The 21,730-nt window shown below is 38.4% G+C and overlaps 1 protein-coding gene across 1 annotated transcript in view; it reads right to left on the bottom strand.

Annotated features, from left to right (window-relative positions):
- LOC149565501 (alpha-1,6-mannosyl-glycoprotein 2-beta-N-acetylglucosaminyltransferase) overlaps nt 1-21,730 on the bottom strand; it is a 195,395-nt gene that overhangs the window by 109,102 nt on the left and 64,563 nt on the right. The window contains exons 8-11 of the mRNA XM_089819033.1: nt 5,236-5,404; nt 5,039-5,120; nt 4,846-4,939; nt 4,585-4,681 (exon numbers count right to left, since the gene is read on the bottom strand). Of these exons, the coding sequence (XP_089675159.1) occupies nt 4,585-4,681; nt 4,846-4,939; nt 5,039-5,120; nt 5,236-5,404 (442 nt within the window). The remainder of the gene's footprint in view (nt 1-4,584; nt 4,682-4,845; nt 4,940-5,038; nt 5,121-5,235; nt 5,405-21,730) is intronic.

Below are 21,730 nucleotides of genomic sequence, written 5' to 3'. Positions count from 1 at the left end.
TCTGAAATAATGAACACTTGTATTAAAGACATTATGAGAGATGACGATCTCTTAGATAATGTGTTGAACAGTAGAGAACGACTATCAGATCTAGATCAGTTTAAGATATATTGTGATGTAAACATTTCTATGTCTATGAGTGACAATTTGGACAAATGAAGAATTTAATTATTCTCTAGAGTTTATCCTATGTTCTGGTAGATCTTAACTCAGGATCATGTTGTGATATAGGAATGCCAGTACCTATGAGTCACAACTTGGATAAATGAAGAATTTAACTATTCTTCGGATTTTATCCTGTATATTGTATGCTTTGCAATACTATTATCACTAGTGCTCGTGATAATCCATATTACAAGTTCGATAATATAATTATCATATGTATCATGATACTACATGCATGGAAGAATCAAATAGATAAAGAGTACAATTCTATGTTTAATCTATGTTGCTAGATATGTTTCTCTCATTTATATTATCAAGTTAGGAGGGAGTGTTAAATCCTTATAACTAGATAAAAGAAATGTTCTAATATTCTTGATCAGTCTGATCCGATATGCATAAATGGTTCTTTGTATTTGCCTTATTATTAATACTTCTCCAAGCATCATGATCGACGACTTATGCGGTATACTTGTTTGCCTCTTAACAAACTATTGTAGTTGATTTTTGTTAACTGTTAGTTAACTATTTATAATCGCCGATTTGTTATGAGGAAGAGATCAATTCATGGAGGGCCGACCTAGAAGGGAAATGTCTTTTGGAAAGACAAGACCCTTGGGTTATATATGAATAGGAACATGTTTGTGGATAGAAGACACACAATTATTACCAAAGTCTGTTCTTCTAGCAATCTACTCCAAAGGATTTATATCAGAGATAAAATTATAATTTCCAGAATTCATTTCAAATTTACTGAACAATAACATTTAGACAAGACTTGCAGGAGATCGATTTTTCAGCAAGACCTAAATCATTATTTGATAATTGGGTATCAGAAATTGTAGAAACTTTACAGAAATAATGTCGCTTTGCCACTTGTTAGGATTAAAAAGACAGAAATAACAATTACATGCAAATATAACCAATATCAGAAAATAATAAACCACAAAAAAGAGAACACAAACACAAAGATTTAACGTGGTTCATCCAATCCCTGGGCTACATCCACCAACAGTGAGTCCAATTTTCTTATTATCCAGTGATACAACCTCATTACAATCTATAATCGGTTACATCTCAATGCCACTGCAACAAGCTACAACCTCATCATGCATTATGAAATCCCTAATCCTAAGTCATTTTATACAAGTTTTTTGCCACTTACAAAATTAGGGCTGGAATAAGTCGTCCCGTAGAAAAATAGCAGCCGACGTCTTTTACAATAATAAAGTCAGTTGAGCTTTTGGGGGCATTGCCCCTTGATAGGGAACACACCTGGGGCAGAGCCCCCAGGACCCCAAAAGGGGCACTTCCCCCAAACCTCGTAACAAAATGTGTAGGAAAACTGCGCCAAATAAAGTGGGAAAAATTAACCGTTGAATCTGATTAGGCTCCTGATAACAACAATCTCCCACTTGGAGACTAATCAAACTCCAAAACAATACCTTGGCAAGGCTCTGATACCATATTAAAGTTGACTAGATTTATAGCAGATTAGAATATGTGAATCTTTTAATTTTGTTGAACAACAATCTTACTAACTTATTGTTCCTTTTGCAGATTATAATCGGAATGAAGATAAGTATATATTTCACAATATTGAAATGAGAGTGAACTAAAACGATAAATTCTCAATATTGAATTTGCAACAATCGGTCTGATTATATTTATATATATATGCACAATTATGAGACATGCCAATGAATAGTCATATGTCTCCCCCTATTCATTGACATGTCATTTTTAACCTTTAATTTCCTTAATAGTGTCAATTCAATTTAACACTGCATTCATAACTAATGCATATGGTTATTGGTAATCAGAACATATACATAATCAGACTTTGGTGTTATGAATAATATTTTCTCATTGATATTCTCTCATTGATTGAATATCAATTCATATGAATGGCAAATACAAATCGATCAAAACATATCAATCATATCAGACTTATACCTGGAAGTAATTTTTTAGATTATCGTGGGTGGTAGACAACTATTGTAATCAATATAATGATTTGGTATTTGATTTGTATGTATATGCATCAATATACACAATGTATATTGATGCATATACATTCATATAATCTATGAATCATTGTATTGATTTTATAATCCATTATCTATCTGACTGAAGCTATTATTTTAACACATACATTTTTCTGTAAATTTAGTTGTTGATAAATCTATAATTGTACAAGTTGTGCTTATCCTTTGGGAATGTGTTATATTGAGAATTTGAGATGCTTACGACTTCTTCCATGTCAAGTCTTCCTCCTTATTTAATTTGACTTGTCTCTTCACGCCAGCCACTGAAATCAAAGAAAAGAACTGTTTGGTGTCTCCTCAATGTACTTTTCCACTATGGTGTGTGTTAATGTCGCAAATGCTGTCTAACTTTTTATAAAACAGCGTTGGTAATTTCTCTTTATTTGTGTCTAATGCTGATCTTTCTTTGTGAGCGTGTTGTTCTAAGATTCTTATGACTTCTTCATTCTCAAGTTTTCCTTTTTACTGAATCTGATTCATCTCTTCACACACTAATATGTATGTTAATGTCGCATGTGTTGTGTACCATTTAAAGTAGATTGAGTTGGTGATGGCTCTCTAGTGGTGCGTGTTATGCTTTTTCTTTGTGAGTGTGGTGTACTAATGCTTCCCATGGTGCAGGAGCACAAAGAGACCTAAAACAATACCATGGACCACATGAAAAATCCCAGAAGTTTGAAGACAAATAGAGTCATGATGATTATTATCTCATTGTAATAATACCAAATAGATCGTTTAGTGATGTATTAGTAGCCAAGTAGTCAAATTGTGTAGATGGGTTTCAAATTATCCAAGAAGCCCATTTGAGTCATTTTGAGGTTATGGGATTCAATACTCATTTATGTTTGTAAGAGTCCTGAAAAAGAGCATTTAACGGTGTTATAAGGGCAATTTATAGCAGTAGGTTTATAGTTGACAACATCAAACGATGTGGTTAGTTCAGTTTGGTATTTGGAATTAATTATTGGTTTAGCAAAAAAGTCGATTCTAAACCATTTCATACAAACCTTTAAATGTATGATCAATCAACAGAGATTCATGATTGGGCATGAGATAGTTAATGTATCCGGCGGAATCAAATACAATACTATAAATCATTATAATCAATATACACCCTGACGCTTATAGTTGTACTTTGGTTATTGATTATGTGATGTCTATGCTATTTTTGTTTGTTTCATTCACTGTATCGGTGTAGGCATCTCGTGAAGTACATGGCATTGTATTCAGTTGCTTCATTACAGAGTCTCCCTGTTGATTGAACTAGGAAATATTCGGCTTAAACACTATAGCATTCTATATAAAAAGACGAAGCAAGACACTGATATCAATAAAACGATAAGCATTACATGTTTTTTTGAAATTGCAAGAAGTCATGCTCCATAACTTGGACGAGATATGATATGGAAGAGTCACAGGTGTACACTGTCATAGTCTTTTGAAGTAGATTGAAACTAGGGCTAGGTTCATTTCTTTGTTTGGCAGACGAATATAGGCACATACATTGCTCCAGTAAGAAGGACTAAGGAGTCGTCTCTCAAGCCATAGAAAAGAAACCCGAATTGATTGATTCTTGTTCATGCCTTAACTATGTAAGAAATTGTGAATACCGCGAGCGTTGGGAAAAAAGGGAGTAGAGGGTTCTATTGGGTGGTGGACTGTCCAAGTTCAAAGGATGGAGCATTTGATGATCACCAATTCAGGAATATCAACATACCCATACGGTTAATTGAGGAGAATCATGCAAATCAGAGAAATGCATTAGAGGTGTTGGCATAAGTCAGAAGTCAAGTATTGGGGAAGGCTGCAGGTCTAAGGTAAGAAAATTCAATTAGTTGTTGCTACAGAATATACACTGCTCCAGGGAAGAAAGTTTATTGACAATAGAGAAAAGCATCTGTTAGTAGCCCAATTGAGGAATCAGTTGTGAATTGCATAACTATATTGATAGTCAGAATAGAAGTGATAATACTATGTCAAGTGGGATATTTTGAATCATGAATGTTTCAATGAAATGAGTTATGTAATCCAGATCATAATCTGCATATGGTTTGTGTGGGTTATCTGAAGGTTTGATAAGAGCCATCATATTTATTTATCATACAATAAAAGGATGACTTTTGGGTTAAATGTGTTGAATTTCTGAAGAAAGTAATATCTTCCCAAAGAAGCTGTGAATGCTCCACATCATACCACTTCTTACTTGTCAAGGCATTGTGTCACCTGCATGTATGTTTAAGAGCATGTGCTAGTGTTGTCGTGGAGATGGTTTATCTGTTGTATTGCTGAGCACCAAAAAACAATGTTTGGTATGATTTATCTGCCAATATCCTATTTAGAATTTGGGAATTACATATTTACCTTGCTAACTTACCACAATAATAAGTCGTTAAAACACGGGCATCTGGAGCAAGTGCTCTTATTTCACTGGACATGTTGCGAATCATGTCGTACTGCTCCGAGTTTAGAGGCTGACAGAATGCAGCACCAAATTGAGTTTTAGATTAATCATCATGATGAAGAGAGTTCAAAAGCTAAAAGTATCAGAAACATGATAATATTAATTATTTTAGCAAGGTGTTAATGACAATGATATCATATGCTGAATTTGATAGTTTGCAATTGCCATACATACCTCATCCCATAGATAGAAGTATCCTTTTTTCCAATGAGGTCTTGTCTTTAGAATTTCAACTTCTTTCCTCAATACATCTTTTGCTTCATGGGTACTGTGATAAATTATAATAGACCAAGAAAACACTTCCATTAGGAATTCAAAATGGCATCATTCCATAAAAGTTGACCAAGGAATTTTGCAGTAAAATTACCTTGATAGAACCGGTGCATATGGTACTGCATAAACTGCTAACCTTGGATCAGAATAATATTCTTCTGCTTTTGGATGATCAGCTACAAAATCCAAAAAAGGAGGTTATATTACGAAACATAAAACAATGCTGCTTTAAACTTATATTTCCATAAATAATTAGTAACAAATCATAGAATCATGAACACTGTATATTACCAGGCCATGGACAAGTGTATGTCAAAACACGCATGTTGTCACCCCACCTGCAGAAATAGGGACTTATCCTGTACTGCAGCAGCCACTTGTAATGCATGTCTAATGAACCATACCAGGCTTCACTTCCATGTTCCAAGCTAAAACGATCTTCAATCACTGTCTCAGATATCTGCATTTATCTAGTCAAAGAACTTTTGCAATTGCAGATCCTTCTGTTATAAAATTTTCACATATTAATAATTAAGATGTTACATTTAAGATCAAGTATTTGCTTTGTGTAACAAACCACTTATGTTGCTGACTATGACAACAGTTACTGCAACAGGTGAAATTCCTCAGCCGACATGATTTTCCCAAACAAGTTAGCCACGACCCACATCCAAGAAGTTCAAGAAAAAGCAGAACAATGAGGAAATTTCTCCTTTTTTGTAACATGGTAATTTATCAATCATTTTGATTGTCATACAAGAATTGCAAGTGCAATGACACATTACCAACTGCAGATATAATGGGTAAAACCGCGTTATCCTTAAGATCAACCTATTAAATGATAGTCATAACAACCCCATCTGATGAAAAGTGCTCAGGATTGTTCCTCTTGCTGCAAAACATCTCAAAATGTGAAATCTGATTTCTTCATAATTCCGTACTTCATGTGTAGCCTTAAAACCCAAAAGGTGTATAAAACTACAAAGGATATGCAAACAAATGAAGGCCCTCAAAGAATTTAGCAAGGGTAAGTATTAATAAGCTTATGGAAACTAGTATCAATTTACGGAAGGCAACAAATATATCACTGTAAAATTTTGATCAAATAACCAAGACGCTGATGTATCAATCTATTGATGGAAGAGTCAAAATCTAAAGAAATGAGTAAGCATATATGTAAATTTAAGCCTAAAAACTACATATGAAACAACTAAAACAGAGAACCAGAACTGCATAGAAAATCCCATCAGTCTAGTTACAATTTCAATTAAATGTAATCCAAAAACTCAAGAGACTTCACATGACCAAAAAATATTTAGCAGTTCATAAATAAACAGACTACCGCATATGATATTAATGGAAAGCCTTTATAACTCGATGAAGGGCTACTCAACCCAACAGCAACAACACATTAACAACAGAGGAAATATAAGAAAAAATAAATACTTGATAAGTAGATTGAGTTCAACCATGGAGGAAACACCGTAGTTAAGCACACTCGAGCTGGAGTAGTACTGGGATGGGTGACTTCCCGGGAAGTCCCGATGCTTCACCTCTATGAGCATCAGCTAGATCCAATGAGTGCTAAGTGTTCCATTTATTGTCATGAAAGATGGATTCATGTGAATCACTATTCATAAAACATAAGTCAATGAATTTGACTCAAAAACTACACAGTTAAATTCTGATAGCAATATCACTACTTGATTTTTATTACTCCAATGGAATTAAAAAGTGCAATATTTCAAACTCTAGAAAAATAATGGCCAATTTGGCTTTACAAATATGCAAGCTGGAGCTACAAGCCTTCCCACTTATGCTCGGGGTTACAGGATTCAACTTTGAATGCCTAAACCCCTATTTATAGTTTTCTTATACCTCTCGCAGTTCTCAAGCCCCATCTAAGGGAGCAACACATGGCAATCAAGAGATGCAACACACAGCCAATAGATGAACTTTCAACTTCCTTGGGTGGCCACCTAAAGAGATGTCTTTCCAATTTTCCCAAGTAGGTACCTAAAAAGGTGTCTTTTCCCATCATTATGTAACCATTCCATAATATGAGTGCATGCTCTACCCTTTCCTTATTCTCACATCAAGAAGGGTCAGTGGGTGTCTGCACTTTGAATTGGCTTTCATTGCCAACGAATTGTATCTTTCTGATTAGTGATCTGCATTTTCAAGATGGACTTGAAGGTGTTTGTTGAGGAATCAGTAATCACTACTGCATATTGGAGATAGGTTGAACGGCTATCTTCAGTTTCTGGATTTTCTGCAAGAATTCATCAGTATTAATGTCATTTAGGAGTGCTCATTAAGGCTGTGATCAGAATTGCTACAGCAGCGTCTGGGATTTCATTTGTTGCAATGAATTACATAGGCAGAATTACATTTCACTGGGATGTGGTTGACCATCAGGAGGCAGCATAGATCAAACAGAGGATCCAATAGTTAACAAGATTAAACAGCTGCATACCAGGTTCTTTAAATAAATAAAGTTATTGCATATGTGCATGTGCATTTGGGAATACTTACAATTTGATTAATACCAAATAAAGTTGGGAGTGAATTGTTATCATTTCTTCCATTCAAGTTTTTCATTTCATTCTATTTGAAAATACGCAAAAAATAAAATATATATTCTCAAACACAAAAAAATTATTAAACTTACAAAAAAAAACAAAAAGACGTCTTCAGCGTGGACTCAGAGTGAGCTAGCAGGGCTCATTACAGTGAAATTCTTGTGCCACGCCCCATAAAAAGAGATCCTATATCAGTTTTGAATTTATCGTTTCCTTCCCCACCCACTAAACTTTGATTAATGGGCCATTCTTGCAATCTGATTTCTTGTTCTTATAAGAAATTAAATAAATTTAAATTAGAGAAAAACTAAGAAATACAACCATACAAGTGCAAAATAAAGATACAAAAACATTATGAGAGAGAGCTGAACTTGTTTCTTTATTTCTTAAAAAAGAAATTGGAAAAAAACTATGCCACATGGAAACACAATTCTTGTCCCTAGGGGACTCGATTCCATCCCTGGAACGTTTCGAGGACAGTGGGGCGAAAAAAGTAATGTCCCCTAGCTGTCCCTAATTTTAAAAAACAGCAAGAATCCATAGGAAGCGTCCTCAAACATCTGGGGACAGCGATCCATCCCCAAAAAGCCTAGCGGACACCCGAGGGCCGAAACATCCCCAATCCATCCCTGAAACAAACGAAACATCTCCAATCCATCCTAGAAACAAAAAAGCATCCCCAAAATATTCAGATCATTTTTGGCATTAAAATTAAATAAAAAGTCTTTTTTTTTAATTCTTTTTGCCAATTGACAGTGTGGGGCGGCACAAGGTTCAAATTCGTGCCCATGTACAATAAAATTTGTGATTAAATATTGAGCAGTTAAAATTCAGGATTAAATATGTTTAAAATTTTATATACTAAACTATAATTATTAGAATATAGTAAAATTATACCCATGAATGGGTGTTTTGGGGTTAACCCCATCCTGCCCCACCCCTTACCCCTTGCTTGAGGTGGCCAACTAGAAACGACCCCAAGAAGGGTGGTGGAATTGTAACTTTGATGGAGCTTCTAAAGGAAACCTAGACCCTTTTGAAGTAGGTCTCATAATCAAAGATTCCAAGGGGGATCTTATTGCCTATGGAGGCAAAGATCTTTTAGATGGAACAAATAATGTGGCAAACGCTAAAGCAGCTCTCTTGGGAATCCGAGCTTTCAACAAAATGACATGTTGAAGGTGAGTCACAAATAGTTGTTAATATCATTATTAAAGATAACATGGAGGCATGGGATTTCCAAAGCTATATCTCCAGAATCAATGATGAGTTAACATCCTTTGAGGATTACAAAATTTCATTGATAAAAAGAAATGGGAACAGAGAGGCTGACACAATGTCAAATTGGGCTTTAAACCTTAACCTTCTTGAGAATTATTTTGTTGTCAGATGGGAGGAATAAAAGCAGCCCAACAATTATTCTCCTACTCTTTTAGCTGGTCACCTCCCCCCCCCCCACAATTAATGTGGCATGCAACTGATGGAGTAGAAGGGTTTTCATTCTTCAATAAGTACTACAATGGATGTGACAAGTCTTAATTACACTCCATCGATAACCACCTTAAGAAATCGAGGTGTGTGCCATCAAACTTATAAGCTTTGTAAGTTGCAAAGAAATTGCAAAGAAAACCAAAGTGTGAGCTGCAAAAAATAGAAGCCTCTTTCACTCTCCAATGTAGGAAACAATAGAATCTGTTCCATGGACACAGCAGTAGAATTTGTTTCAATAAAATGTTCAAATTTACCCACCATAGATTTCCAAATGTGGTCCACTGGCTAGTTGGAGAGATGTTCTACCAATTGGAAAGGTCATTTATTCCATTATTATGATATGGGCTCTGCAATTGGGAGAAGGTAAAGACATTGTTAGGTTTATGATGATTAAGTTGGTTTCTGCGGAAGCCTCGGAGCAAGGATCTATGGAATTGTCGCACATGTCCTCAGATGAAGCCAAGTTGAGCTTCCCTCTTTCTCTATTGCTTTAAGGGTGGGATTGTTTGGGCTGGTGTCTCACGTTCAGTTTCTTTGTTGTTTCTTTGATGCTTTCAAATTACTCTGGTGTTTAGGTTACTTTGGTGTCTAGGTTACTTTGGAAATGCAAGAATGGTCTAGTTTTCCTTGGAGGCTACTCTTTAAACATTTCAAGGAGGCAAGGAAAAGGTTTGGTTTTCCCTAAAACTACAGGTCATGCAATAGATAGTTGATGTTGACATTACACTGATGAAGGCTCATGTAGATTGGTCTACAGACGATGAGGAACAGCTGCAAGAGCTTAGGAGGGCAAGGAAGCAAACAGATAAAGATGAGGAAGACTGGTCTGAAACCGTATTAATGCAATGCTCAGAGCAAGGATCCATGAGATTGTTGCACATGCCCTCAAATGAAGCCGAGTTGAGCTTCCCTCTATCTCTATTGCTTTGGGGGTAGGTTTGTGTTGGTTAGTATCTCATGTTCAGTTTCTTTGTTGTTTCTTTGATGTTTTCAAATTACTCTGGTGTTTAGGTTACTTTGGCATCTAGGTTACTTTAGAAATGCAAGAATGGTCTAGTTTTCCTTGGAGACTACTCTTTATGACAGCATGCTCTACTGCCAATTTTGTTCAAAACATTGAAGGTGCTACAGTTTTTTACAGAGGACTACTTAGAAGCAGGTTGAGCACCCTCTCTTTGGGTTATGCATAATGGTGATTTGAAAATCATCCATGACAGTTAAAAACTGTTGTAAATCACAGGTCTGCAGATTTTTGTTTCATTGACAGAATAGTAACTATCAAGGATTTCTCAATTCTCTTGCTCTGGTGTTTTGATGTCTCGGTGTTTCACTGAACACCCATTTTTGGGATCTTGATGTGAATGGTGTAATTTTGTAACTCTCTGTAATGACAGTGACTAAGCTCTTGAAACGAATCTGCAAGGAAGATTAGTTGGGTTTTTGGATGGATTGATCAACATAATGACTCCATTGCAAGAAGTTCAAAGTTAGTTTCAATGTACTTACTTTATGTAATGTCTATTTGTATTTCGATAAAATCAAATCTATTATAGAGAAGAAAAAAACTAAAATTATAAATCTAATATTCAATTTATTTATTTTTATATTCATCAATATAAACCTAGGTTAACATATTCGCTGGTCTGACCCTCACTTCAAAATCGCTATTTACCTGTCGTATTTGCTGAAAAAATTGTCGGGCGGGACCCTGGATGAATGTCCAACGAATTGGAGTGAATTTAAAAATCACCCAACAAGTTTGTCTTGTTTGATCGACTTTGTGGTGACTTTTTGACCCCTAAAACTGACATGACTTTGTCTTTGAGGTGACATAGAATTTCTAAACCTAAAAACATTGTCACATTCACTTCATACCCGACACTTCATTCTTAACGTGGAGTTTTTATTACCCGATAGCTTTTGGGAGAACAGAAGTGGCAAAAACGATGCCATCTCTAGAAGCTTTGGAGGCAAAAACAATGGCATCTGCAAGAGCTTTGGAGGCAAGAACAACAGGCATACACCACACCCAAGCAAGGTTACCCTTTTTTCTTCTCAACAGAGATTTTAGGTCCCAACGTTTCTTCTGGTTTTTTTTTTTTTCTTCCCAACAGAAGTTACGGCTTTGCACCATTCCATTCACAATAGAACAAAGTCAACATTCAGAGTTAAATTCATAGGCACATTAAAAGTCAACAGACCATTCATGCCAAAGGCTTTGTACATAGGTACCTATACTTTCAATTTCAAAGTTTATTATTTGTCATTCAAGAGTTTAACTGTAATGAAATTTTGTTTATTAAGAAGATCCAAGAACCGCCATATCATACTGATAGGATATCATATTGTAGTTTTTTTATGGCTAGTGGGGTCCTCAAATATTTTGGCCATTATTGAGACTTATGAGAGCCCCGTGGCCCTCTTCCAAGATATCTTGGTTATCAGTGGTTGTCAATTTGCAGAGATGAGGTCCGAACTTCTGGTGGGGTCCATGGGTCTAGGGTGTGGCTTGCTTGATAAGTGATGATATTTTCAGCTTCACTTCAGTTATTCACTAAGACGCCTCTGCCAGATTTATGTGGTTTCGGATTGGTCGGCGGAAATACCGACAGAAAGATTTTTATTGTTGTCTGTTATTTTCCACCGACCTCTCCTTATGCCATTAATGACCAGCAGAATGGAGATCTTTTCTGCGACCTTCAGGAGAGTATTTCACAGTTTGCGACTTTGGGTGATATTATTATTCTTGGAGACTTCAAAGCTCAAACCAGGGATATTCAGACTCCTTTGCATGATCGTGGTTCTGATTCGAACTGCACTTTTGAGCTAGACCCAACTAATATGGGACTTCAGCGCACCCTGAAGGATGTTCTTGGACCGCTCTCAAGTTATGGCCGTCAAGTCCTCCAACTCTGTGAGTCTTCTGGGTTGTTGATTCTGAACGGTTTATCCTTCCTAGATCGGACCTCTTTACCTGTTGGCTGCACTGTGGTGGTTCGAGTGTTGTTGACTATGTCATTTCCTCTCCTTCATTTCTTCCTTTCGCAATTTCACCATTTCATGTCTCCCCTTGGCTGATCATGCTCTTCTTAGCATTTTTGCTTACATTTCACCCCACCAATCGCGCTCTTTCCAACCTTCTCACTACCCGACTAATACCATCTCCTTTCCTACTTGCTTTCATTACCTCGAGAGCGATGGTGAGCTCTTTACTTTCCACCTTAGGAGACTTCTGACACCTACTAGTTTTGGTAAGTCGCTTGCGGCCTCTAACATGTTTGATTCACTTGCCTCTGCCATCTGGGATTCTCCTCTTCTTTCTATTCCTTACCGCTCCCCTCCCTCTCTTAGAGCTAAGCATCGGAATACTTGTCCTATGAATAAATGGTTTGATAGTGATTGCAAAGCTTTCCATCGCTCTATCCACCCTGCCTTCAAAACTCAGTCTCTTGCCTTCACCCATCTGCGCCTTTCGTACCTCCATTTTCTTCGCCACAAGAAGCTTCTTTTGCTTCTTCTTAGTGTAGAACCCTTTGCTCCACGCTTATTCAAAATCCCTAGATCTTTTGTCATACCCTTTTTCCTCAGTGCTCCCCCCCGTCCTCCACTCTCAACTGCCATTCTCTGACCTCCCATATCATTACGATTTACGACATTCCTGGGCAGCCACCTCTTCACTCCACTCCACCTCCATACTATCATTTGTTCGCCTACTCCAATATTATTGAGGCCATCAAATCGTTGAGATGCAGTAGAGCAGCGGATGAAGATAGTTTCTAGGCAGAAATTTTCAAGCTTGGTGCTTCGGTTCTCAGATCTTACCTTCCTACACTCTTTAATAGAGTGATTTGCACTGGGTTTCCTGAATCCTTGTCTAGACATGTGGTTTACCCTATTCATAAATCTGGGCCTACTTCCGAACCAAGTACTTTTGCCAAACTTTATGCCACTGGTCTAAATACCATGTTATCTAGTGAGCTTGATAGAAGAGGTTGTAGAGGTAAAGGGCAGGCTGGTTTTCGGGCAAACTATCAAACTATGGATCATGTTTTCACAATGCGGGCTATCATTGAGGAGGCTAGGCACCACTCTCAAAAGGTCTATTGTTCTTTTGTGGACTTCCGTAAGGCTTTCGATTCTATACCTAGGTTGACCTTATTTTAGAGACTTCATGAGATTGGGATCTTAGATATGTTGCAAACTGCTATTATGAGGCTTTATGAGAAGGTAATCGGTAGGCTTAGGACTCCGGAAGGCTTTTCTGTTCTGATTCAAAGCACCATTGGGGTGAAACAGGGTTGTCCTCTTTCTCCTACTCTCTTTGGCTTATATATTGATGAGTTGGAGGATTTCCTTGTGAACTCCTCTCAACCGGATGATGGGCACTATTTGCATCAGGTTTTGATCTCCATACTCCTTTTTGTTGATGATGTGGTTCTCTTGGCCTCTTCTCCCGACAGCACAGAGACTCCTTGATGGTCTAGCTTCTTTTTATGATCAGCGGCAACTTGTAGTCAATTTGTCTACTCGGGTTATGGTCTTTAACTATTTAAAGACCTCTCATCTTCATTTCTTCTTTTAGGGTCACGAGGTTGAGATTACCCCCTCTTATATGTATCTCGGTGTGAAGTTCTCAGGGCCACGCTTTAGCTTGAGACCAGCTATTCAGTCCAGAGTTAGTAAGGGTGTTCGTTCCCTAGCTTTATTGGAAAGACAATGCTTCACGCATCACTTCCTGGATATTTTGTCCAAGTTGTCCCTTTTGACTGCTTCGTCCGTCCGACTGTTCTCTATGGCTCGACTGATTGGGGGGCCTTCTCTTATTGCTTTTGATTGGGCTTCTATTGAGCGGGTTTAGACGTTGATGTTACGGCATACCATAAGATGTCACAGACTCACCCCTCACAGCATTGTCTTAGCTGAGTTTGGAGCTCATCCTCTCAAACTTGCCACCATTTTTGACTTGATTTGGTTTCTTCATTAGCTTCGTGGTTTTATGGATTCAAGTGTTGACCGGCACAGATACTTTCATCTGGCATATTGTTCTTCTGTTGAGATTATGAGATCCAACACTTCTACTAGGTCTCATTGTTGGTACGACCAGGCCATTTCTTTGTTGGGTTTGATTGGTATTGAGATAGATCGTCTTCCTCCTTACCAATTTTAACTTAATGCTCTTGCTAATCTTCTCCCCTTACATGAATGAGTTCAATGAGCATGTCAAACAGGATATTTATAGAGAGTACATTATCACTTCCTGGAGTAATCCCTTGGGAGGGCTGCGACCTAAGATGGCCTTCTATGTTGAGCATTTTCTTGAGATTCAGGATGGTATTATTGTTCGCCCTACTTATCTCTATCGGCGTTGGAATCATGCCTTACGGTTTTCTTTAGGCTCTTTCAAAGTTGGCTCTCACTGCCTTAGGGCTCAAATTGATCACCATATAGATCCGGCTGATTGGATAAGTTAGTTGTGTACTTTGGCAGAGGTTGAGACTGAGATCCACTTCATTTTTCAATGTCCTCTTTACAATGAGATCAAAGGGAGATTTTACTACCTTTTTAGAGACTGTTCTTTTTCAATGTTCTTTAGCTATATTGATCAGCGGTGTCTTGCACTTTATCTTCAAGAGGCCACCCACCTTCGGAAGATTACCCTACAGTCTTTTATACCTCAGGGGCATACTTCAGACTAGCTCATTACTGCCTTTTTCTCTTCCTTGTCTCCTTCACGAGGTTTGAAAAGGCCTTCTAGTACTTCTCATTCCCGATCAGTTAGACACTGCACCAGTCTCTTCAAGCAGCGACAATCCTACAACAGTTCTACATGGCATTCTAAGACTTTGGATCGTTCGCAGGTTTACCCCTTTATTACTGATTTCTTTGTGACAAGGAAGGACCTTTAGTCCTTACCTTGTCTTCTCTCTTGCTTTGTTTATTGCTTTTGTTGCTTCTCAGTCACCGTTTGGTGATTCTACTTTGGCCAACTCTTCTGTTTGTATGCTCAGTCCTATAAACCTTAATGGTTTTTGGTGGACATTAATATTATTGATCAGCGGTGTCTTGCACTTTATCTTCAAAAGGCCACCCACCTTCGGAAAATTACCCTACAGTCTTTTATACCTCAGGGGCATACTTCAGACTAGCTCAGAGGTTTTTGGTGGACATTAATATTATTGATCAGCGGTGTCTTGCACTTTATCTTCAAGAGGCCACCCACCTTCGGAAGATTACCCTACAGTCTTTTATAACTCAGGGGCATACTTCAGACTACTTTGGCCAACTCTTCTGTTTGTATGCTCAGTCCCATAAACCTTAATGGTTTTTGGTGGACATTAATATTATTGATCAACGGTGTCTTGCACTTTATCTTCAAGAGGCCACCCACCTTCGGAAGATTACCCTACAGTCTTTTATGCGGGAAGAAGCGAGCTTAGAGGCCGGGGTTTCTCTTCTGCCGGCAGTTGCTTCTACTGCGGGAGCAGGGTGAGCTAACAACGAGAAAGGCACCAGAAGCAAAGGCATAGGTACCTGAAGCAGAACCAGTTGATCAGACAATTTGAATTTAGGGGAAGAAAGAGTTCAAATATCAAGCAAACGAGGCACTAGGCAGACAACAGACACAGTGGGACCAAGGCATCACACCAAAGCATCATAGTGGGACCAGGGCAGCAAACACAATACCAGACAGGGTTCAGATCCTAGGTAGGCCCGTTTCCAAGGGTAAAACGAAGACTGGGGCCCAGCCCACAGCAAGATAGTGGCAGGCCTTAAGCCAGGGGTTTCAAGGTGCACTTTCTGGTATTGTTTTATATATTTGCTCTTGTTAGCTTTTGTTTCGCCCTTCTTTCTTTTGATCAATGGAAAAACAAATTGAGGATACACAAATGAGAAAACAAACGGGGGATATGCAAACCATGGAAAAACAAACCATCTCATTGGTAAAAAACGGTCAAGAAATTATGGTACACTTTGAAACTAACCATTTAGGGCAAGTCAAAATGGCATCACTTGGCAAGACAGGAAAATACATCTGGGTCAATGTTAAACAGTTCAAGGGCATTTTAAAACGTAGACTTGCTCATATGAAAGGGTCACATGAAAAGCAGAAACACGGGCAGAGATTGCATAAACAAGTCAAAATGTGCCCTCCTCCACACTTAAGTGGTGACAGTCATCTGTATGGTAGCAATAACTTCGGTGAGTCTGTCAATTACAGCCCTACCTCCACACCTCTTGCTTGGTGCCCAGATCTTTATGTGCAAGAACTTTTGAGGGCCAAGAGGAGGTTGGAGCTCCTAGAGGCTAAGGAGCAAGAAAGTTACCGCAATATACAGGTGCTAATTGCAGCAAATAAAACTCTTGCAAACAATAACAACACTTTAAAAGCTCAAATCTCAACACTGCAAGAAACACTTTTAGCCGGGAAGCTTGAATGGCAGAATATGAAGGATAAATGGAAAAACCTGAATGTGACATTGGAAACAAACAAGGTCACAGCAAATACCGAGTCATCTCATAATAAGGAGAAAACGATTCTTCACACTAGTTCGCCAGGAAAGGCGGATGGTGAAGAGAAGAGAAGAAGTTTTGCAGAAGTCACCAAAACTTGGGACAAAAACAGCAAACACCCTGATATGGCAAGAGAAGAGGCAAAGATTCGTGTGAACGCGCAAGACAGAGAGGTCAAGGAAAGGCAGCTTAGGGCATCCAATATAATTATCAAGGGGATAAAAGACTATGGGGAAGGCGAACATACCCTTGACCTAATGAGGGATTTCCTACAAGATGTGTTGTTGTGGCAAGGACAAATCTACCAAGCTTGGAGGGTTGGCAAACCACACGCTGAGAGAAATAGGCCAATCAAGGTAGTCATGCTCAGCATTAGCGACAAACAAAATCTACTTAACAAAAAACAGCTCTTCAGGGGTTCTCGCTTCGTTTTAGAGGAGGATTTAACTATGAGACAGCAAGTAGAAAGAAGGATGGAAATGGAAAAAATCAGAACAGCTAGAAATGAAGACAAAAGAGCTTGGATGTTCAAGGGAAAAGCAGTTATTGCTCATTTTGGCCACCGCTACAATGAAGGGCAGCAAGAAGGCAACAAAGGTGAAACAACAAACACCTTAACAGGCAGCGATACAACAAGATCCATAATCACACCTAGCGATAATAACTCAACTTCGAGTCTTTCACATCAAAATAAATAGCAATCAAGCTTAACCCAGGCGTCCTTAAGTTTAGTTTGTTGGAATTGCAGAGGTTATCCGTGGAGACGTGGGCCTGGGTTAGGGCCTATTGCGGAAGGCAAAGACATTATTTGTCTCATAGAGGCACATGAGCATGAGGGATGTAAGACCCCATTGTTTGAAGGCTACTAGAAGATGGCAGTGTGGAATGAGGCAGCGCGAAATGGTAAAGGTCATGGAGGTATAATGGTTCTAGTAAAAGAAAGAGAAGGTCGTGTCATTCAGCTGGAAAAGACTGATTCTAATAAACAATTTATATGGCTCAAAATCGTGGAAAATAACACTCTTCTCAGGATTGCAGCTTGTTACTTTGCTCCACAAGTATCTAAAATTTATAAAAAAGTGTGGTTTAGATCACAATGACCCTTATGCTACGTTAAAGAAAGATGTTGCTGTTTTTTCACAACGTGGGGATGTCCTTCTTGTTGGAGATTTCAATGCTAGGACAGCAAATTGGCAAGCAAGTATTTTCAGCTCCGAAGTAAATGATAACCCTATTTGGCTCACAGAAGAGAGAAATCATCAATGGGATAGAATATCCGAAGATGCTAAAGGCTGCAATCATTTTGGGGAAGAATTGATCACTTTGTGTGGCACATTTGATCTAATAATCTGTAATGGTTTGGCTAGATGGGCTAAGTCGGGCAATTTCACTTGCAACACATACAACGGGGCAAGTGTGGTAGATTATGTAATTTGTTCGCAGCATTTGTATAACAATATTAAAGAAGTTGAAATTGGAGAGCACATTTGGGATCTCAAATCAGATCATAGACCGCTGTACGTAAATTTGTATTGGGCAAAGGATAGGAGGATTGGGGCAAAAATCCAAGGCCCTCAACACCCACCTTCTTAGGGCAGAATTTTGTTAACTTCAGAAAATAGTAACACTTTCAGGGCTACTCTTGAGGAACTTTGTATGGGACACCCTATGTATAAGCATGGTGTTAACAGTCATGATTTATCAAATCTGCTTCACGAGGCTCTTTCAAAATGCAAGAGAGCAAAAAATAGAAAATCTGAAACTAATTGTTTTCCAGCCAATGCATGGTTTGATAAGGAATGCAAGAGGGCTAGGAGAAATCTAAGGGAGTCAAATAAAACTAACCTTGACATTAAGACCTACAAACAGATCCTAAAGAAGAAAAAAATCGATTTTATGTTCACAAGGAGAGAGGAGCTAATTTTCTTGGGTAGAAATAACCCCAAACGTTTTTGGAAAGAACTCCAACCAAGGAGGAAGCAAACTGAAAATAATATTACTGCCACCCAATGGTTTGATTATGCTAAGAAACTTTATGAACAAGAGGGTGGAGTGGGACAGCCACCTTTTGTCAATGATACCACAAATATTTTTACTGTGCAAGAGATAGAGATAGGGATTAAGAAGTTGGGTGGAGGCAAAGCAAAAGACCTTGTTGCGCTTCAAGCTGAATATTTGAAGTGGGGTATGAAAACTCTTGCACCGCACATCACTGAAATCTTCAACAAAATCTGCCAGGAAGGGTTTCCGAAAGATTGGACAATCAGCCTTGCAATACCACTTTTTAAGAGTGGTGATATTAACAATCCCTCCAACTACAGGACTATAATGATCAATCCCCTCTTTGCTAAACTTTTTGGCAGTATGATAGAAACTAGGATCAGCAAATGGGCAAAAGAAAATCATAAACGTGCTAAAGGGCAAGCTGGTTTTAGGCCAAAGCACTCGACAGTGGATCACTGTGTCACTCTGAGACACATTATTGAAAAAGAGTGGGAGAAAAAGGAAGAGGTTTTTTGTTGCTTTGTTGACTTCAAAAAGGCTTTTGATACCGTTTCGAGAGACAAGCTTTGGTTGAGGATGGAAGAATTGGGGATTCCTAGGCATCTCAGAGCTGCTGCTCATAGGATGTACGAAGAGGTGAAAGTCAAAATCAGAACTTCAGATGGCATTTCAGAATGTTTTAGGAGCGATATCGAGGTCAAACAGGGCTGCCCTTTATCCCCTACTTTATTTGGTTTATATATTGACAAACTGGAAGAGTGGTTAAACACGCAAAAGCGTGAAGGCATTCAGCTAGGGGAATTTGTTATAAAGCTACTCCTATATGCGGACGACCTCATTTGAATTGCCAAATCTGCTTGTGGTTTGCAAGACCATCTATCTTCTCTTGAGCGCTTTTGTAGAATGGTGGGGATGCAGGTCAATACCAGCAAAACCAAGGTTATGATTTTCTCTAATAATAAAAAACAGCATCAACATGAATTTTATTACAATGGAAGTGTTCTCAAAGAAGTTGCGGAATATAAATACATTGGCATCGATTTCAACAAAAAACTAAGCTGGTCTAGCTGCAGGTATAAAAGGACATTAGGTGGATGGAAGGCTTTCTACACTCTTCAGAATAGGTGCCGTGAAGCGGAGTTGTGGGATTGGAAAACTATTCAAACCTTGTTCGGTCTTCTTGTGCTGCCAGTTGTTCTTTATGGATGTGAATTATGGGCCAACAGCACTACTATAGCACAATGGAAACAAATCGAAGGAATCCAAAAGCACTTGATTACAAGCAAGTTTAAAATTAAAAGCACTGTTCCATATGACATCATGCTAAGTGAAATGGGGGCTGCGCCTATCGAGGCACTTGCTATGGTTCGCCTTTTAAGCTATCTAAAAAGAATCGAAAAAATGGAAGAGGATAGATGGCCGAAAGTTGTCTTTAGGGACATACTATGTAAGCGAAAAAGGACATGGATGCAACAAAACATCAAGTGGATGAGTAAATGGAATATTCATTTCAATATGTGCCCCACAAATAATAAAGAAATAAAGGTCTTTGTTATGGAGAAATTCTACAAGAGAAATTGGGGAAGCGAGATTGGGAGGAAGAAACTATATTATATAAATGAGTTCAACCCCACTTGTGATCAACTCGAAAAAGCGTACATAGGAGCCAACATTTCTTGGAGAGCTAAAATTCTTATTGCTCAGCTGAGAACCAACTCTCACCAACTTCGTTGTGAGACCGGGCGTTGGAAGAGGCCAAGGAGGCTTGGGAAAAGAAAATTTGCAGATTTTGCAATTCTGGGAAAGTGGAAACTGAACAGCACTTTATTCTAGAATGTGAGGCCTACAAGGATAGCAGGGATAAGTTTGCGGATACTATATGTGACAGTTCTTGGCATAACCTGTTCAACGAAGAGTACATTGAGCAATTGGGGAGGCTCATCATTAGTCTACACAAGAGGTGAACAGCGCTACTTAAGTCTGCTTGAGTTGTCTTGCTGTCCCATAGGCTATTTTTAGCCTCGTGGACGTTAAAATTTTATCTATCTATCTTATCTATGGAATTTCAACTCTAATACACTGAATCGAAAAAGAAATAATACTATAATAATATGAGTATAATGAATCTATTGTAATTGAGTTCTATCTTAGTAATTTTATTATTGTTTTCATTTTTTATTTTTTTGTTGTCTATTGCTTGTAGATTCTATCATTCTAAGAATGGTTGAAGATGGTTTTGGCACCAGAATATTCTCGTTCCTTGCATAAGGATTTGTCCCGTTCGTTTGACCAAATTACCAACTGATAGAGACAAATTGTAGCGGTGGTACAATGCAGGAAGTTGTTGTACAATTCAGAGCATGTATCACACCGAATTGGGAGGGAAAACAGAGGCCGTACAATGTAGTTGATGTTAGTACGGTATGGAGGATTAGCTAACAGATAGGCCATACGACAAGCCATATGTGGGGCAGAAAATGGCAAGTCCATAACAGGGGGGGCGTACAGTATTTGGGTGGTCGTATGGTAGGCTTGGAAAAGGGTGTACGACATGGGAAAAGCAAGTCATACGGTGAGGGGAAACAGGGCCGTATAAATAGAGAAACAAGGTCATACGGATAGGTAATGTTGTGATACAGAAGATGCGCTTCGTGCTGTGGAGAGTGGATGGTGTACGGATGAAGGGGGGAATGCAAAGTCATGCAACCATAAACTTATAGACCCGAATTCATGAAATAGAGCCAAACAAGAATGGAGATTGAACGCGTCTAATCCTTCAATTAATATTTGCCACAAGATGGTTCTCCGATTTGCCAGATCTGAGCGAAGTATTACAGGTGACGGAATAAGGTGAGGGTTGAACCCCACCAAAATTGGAATAGCCAAGTAGGGAAGATCTTTCACTTCCGAAATGAACAACAAAGAATCCCAATAGGAATTCATAGTACAAAGAAATCATCCAAATAGCATATCAACTACTACCTACATACAGTGCTTAAATACTTGTCGAGAAACCTTTCCAAGGGTGTACAAAGATAGCCAACGGCCACACATACCTATGGAAACAATTAAATAAAATGGGTCTAAGCTATACTAAATCAATCTGCCCATTAACAAAGGTTTGATTAAATATTTATTTAAATACGAGAACAATACAATTATTTAAATACGAGAACAATACAATGAGGTGGCTCATG

Source organism: Cupressus sempervirens, chromosome 3 (genome assembly GCF_028749045.1).
Source record: "Cupressus sempervirens isolate cs-2001-9-10 chromosome 3, ASM2874904v1, whole genome shotgun sequence".
NCBI classification, from domain to species: domain Eukaryota; kingdom Viridiplantae; phylum Streptophyta; class Pinopsida; order Cupressales; family Cupressaceae; genus Cupressus; species Cupressus sempervirens.
Note: the sequence above shows the minus strand (reverse complement) of the source record. Positions and strands in the feature narration are given on the sequence as shown.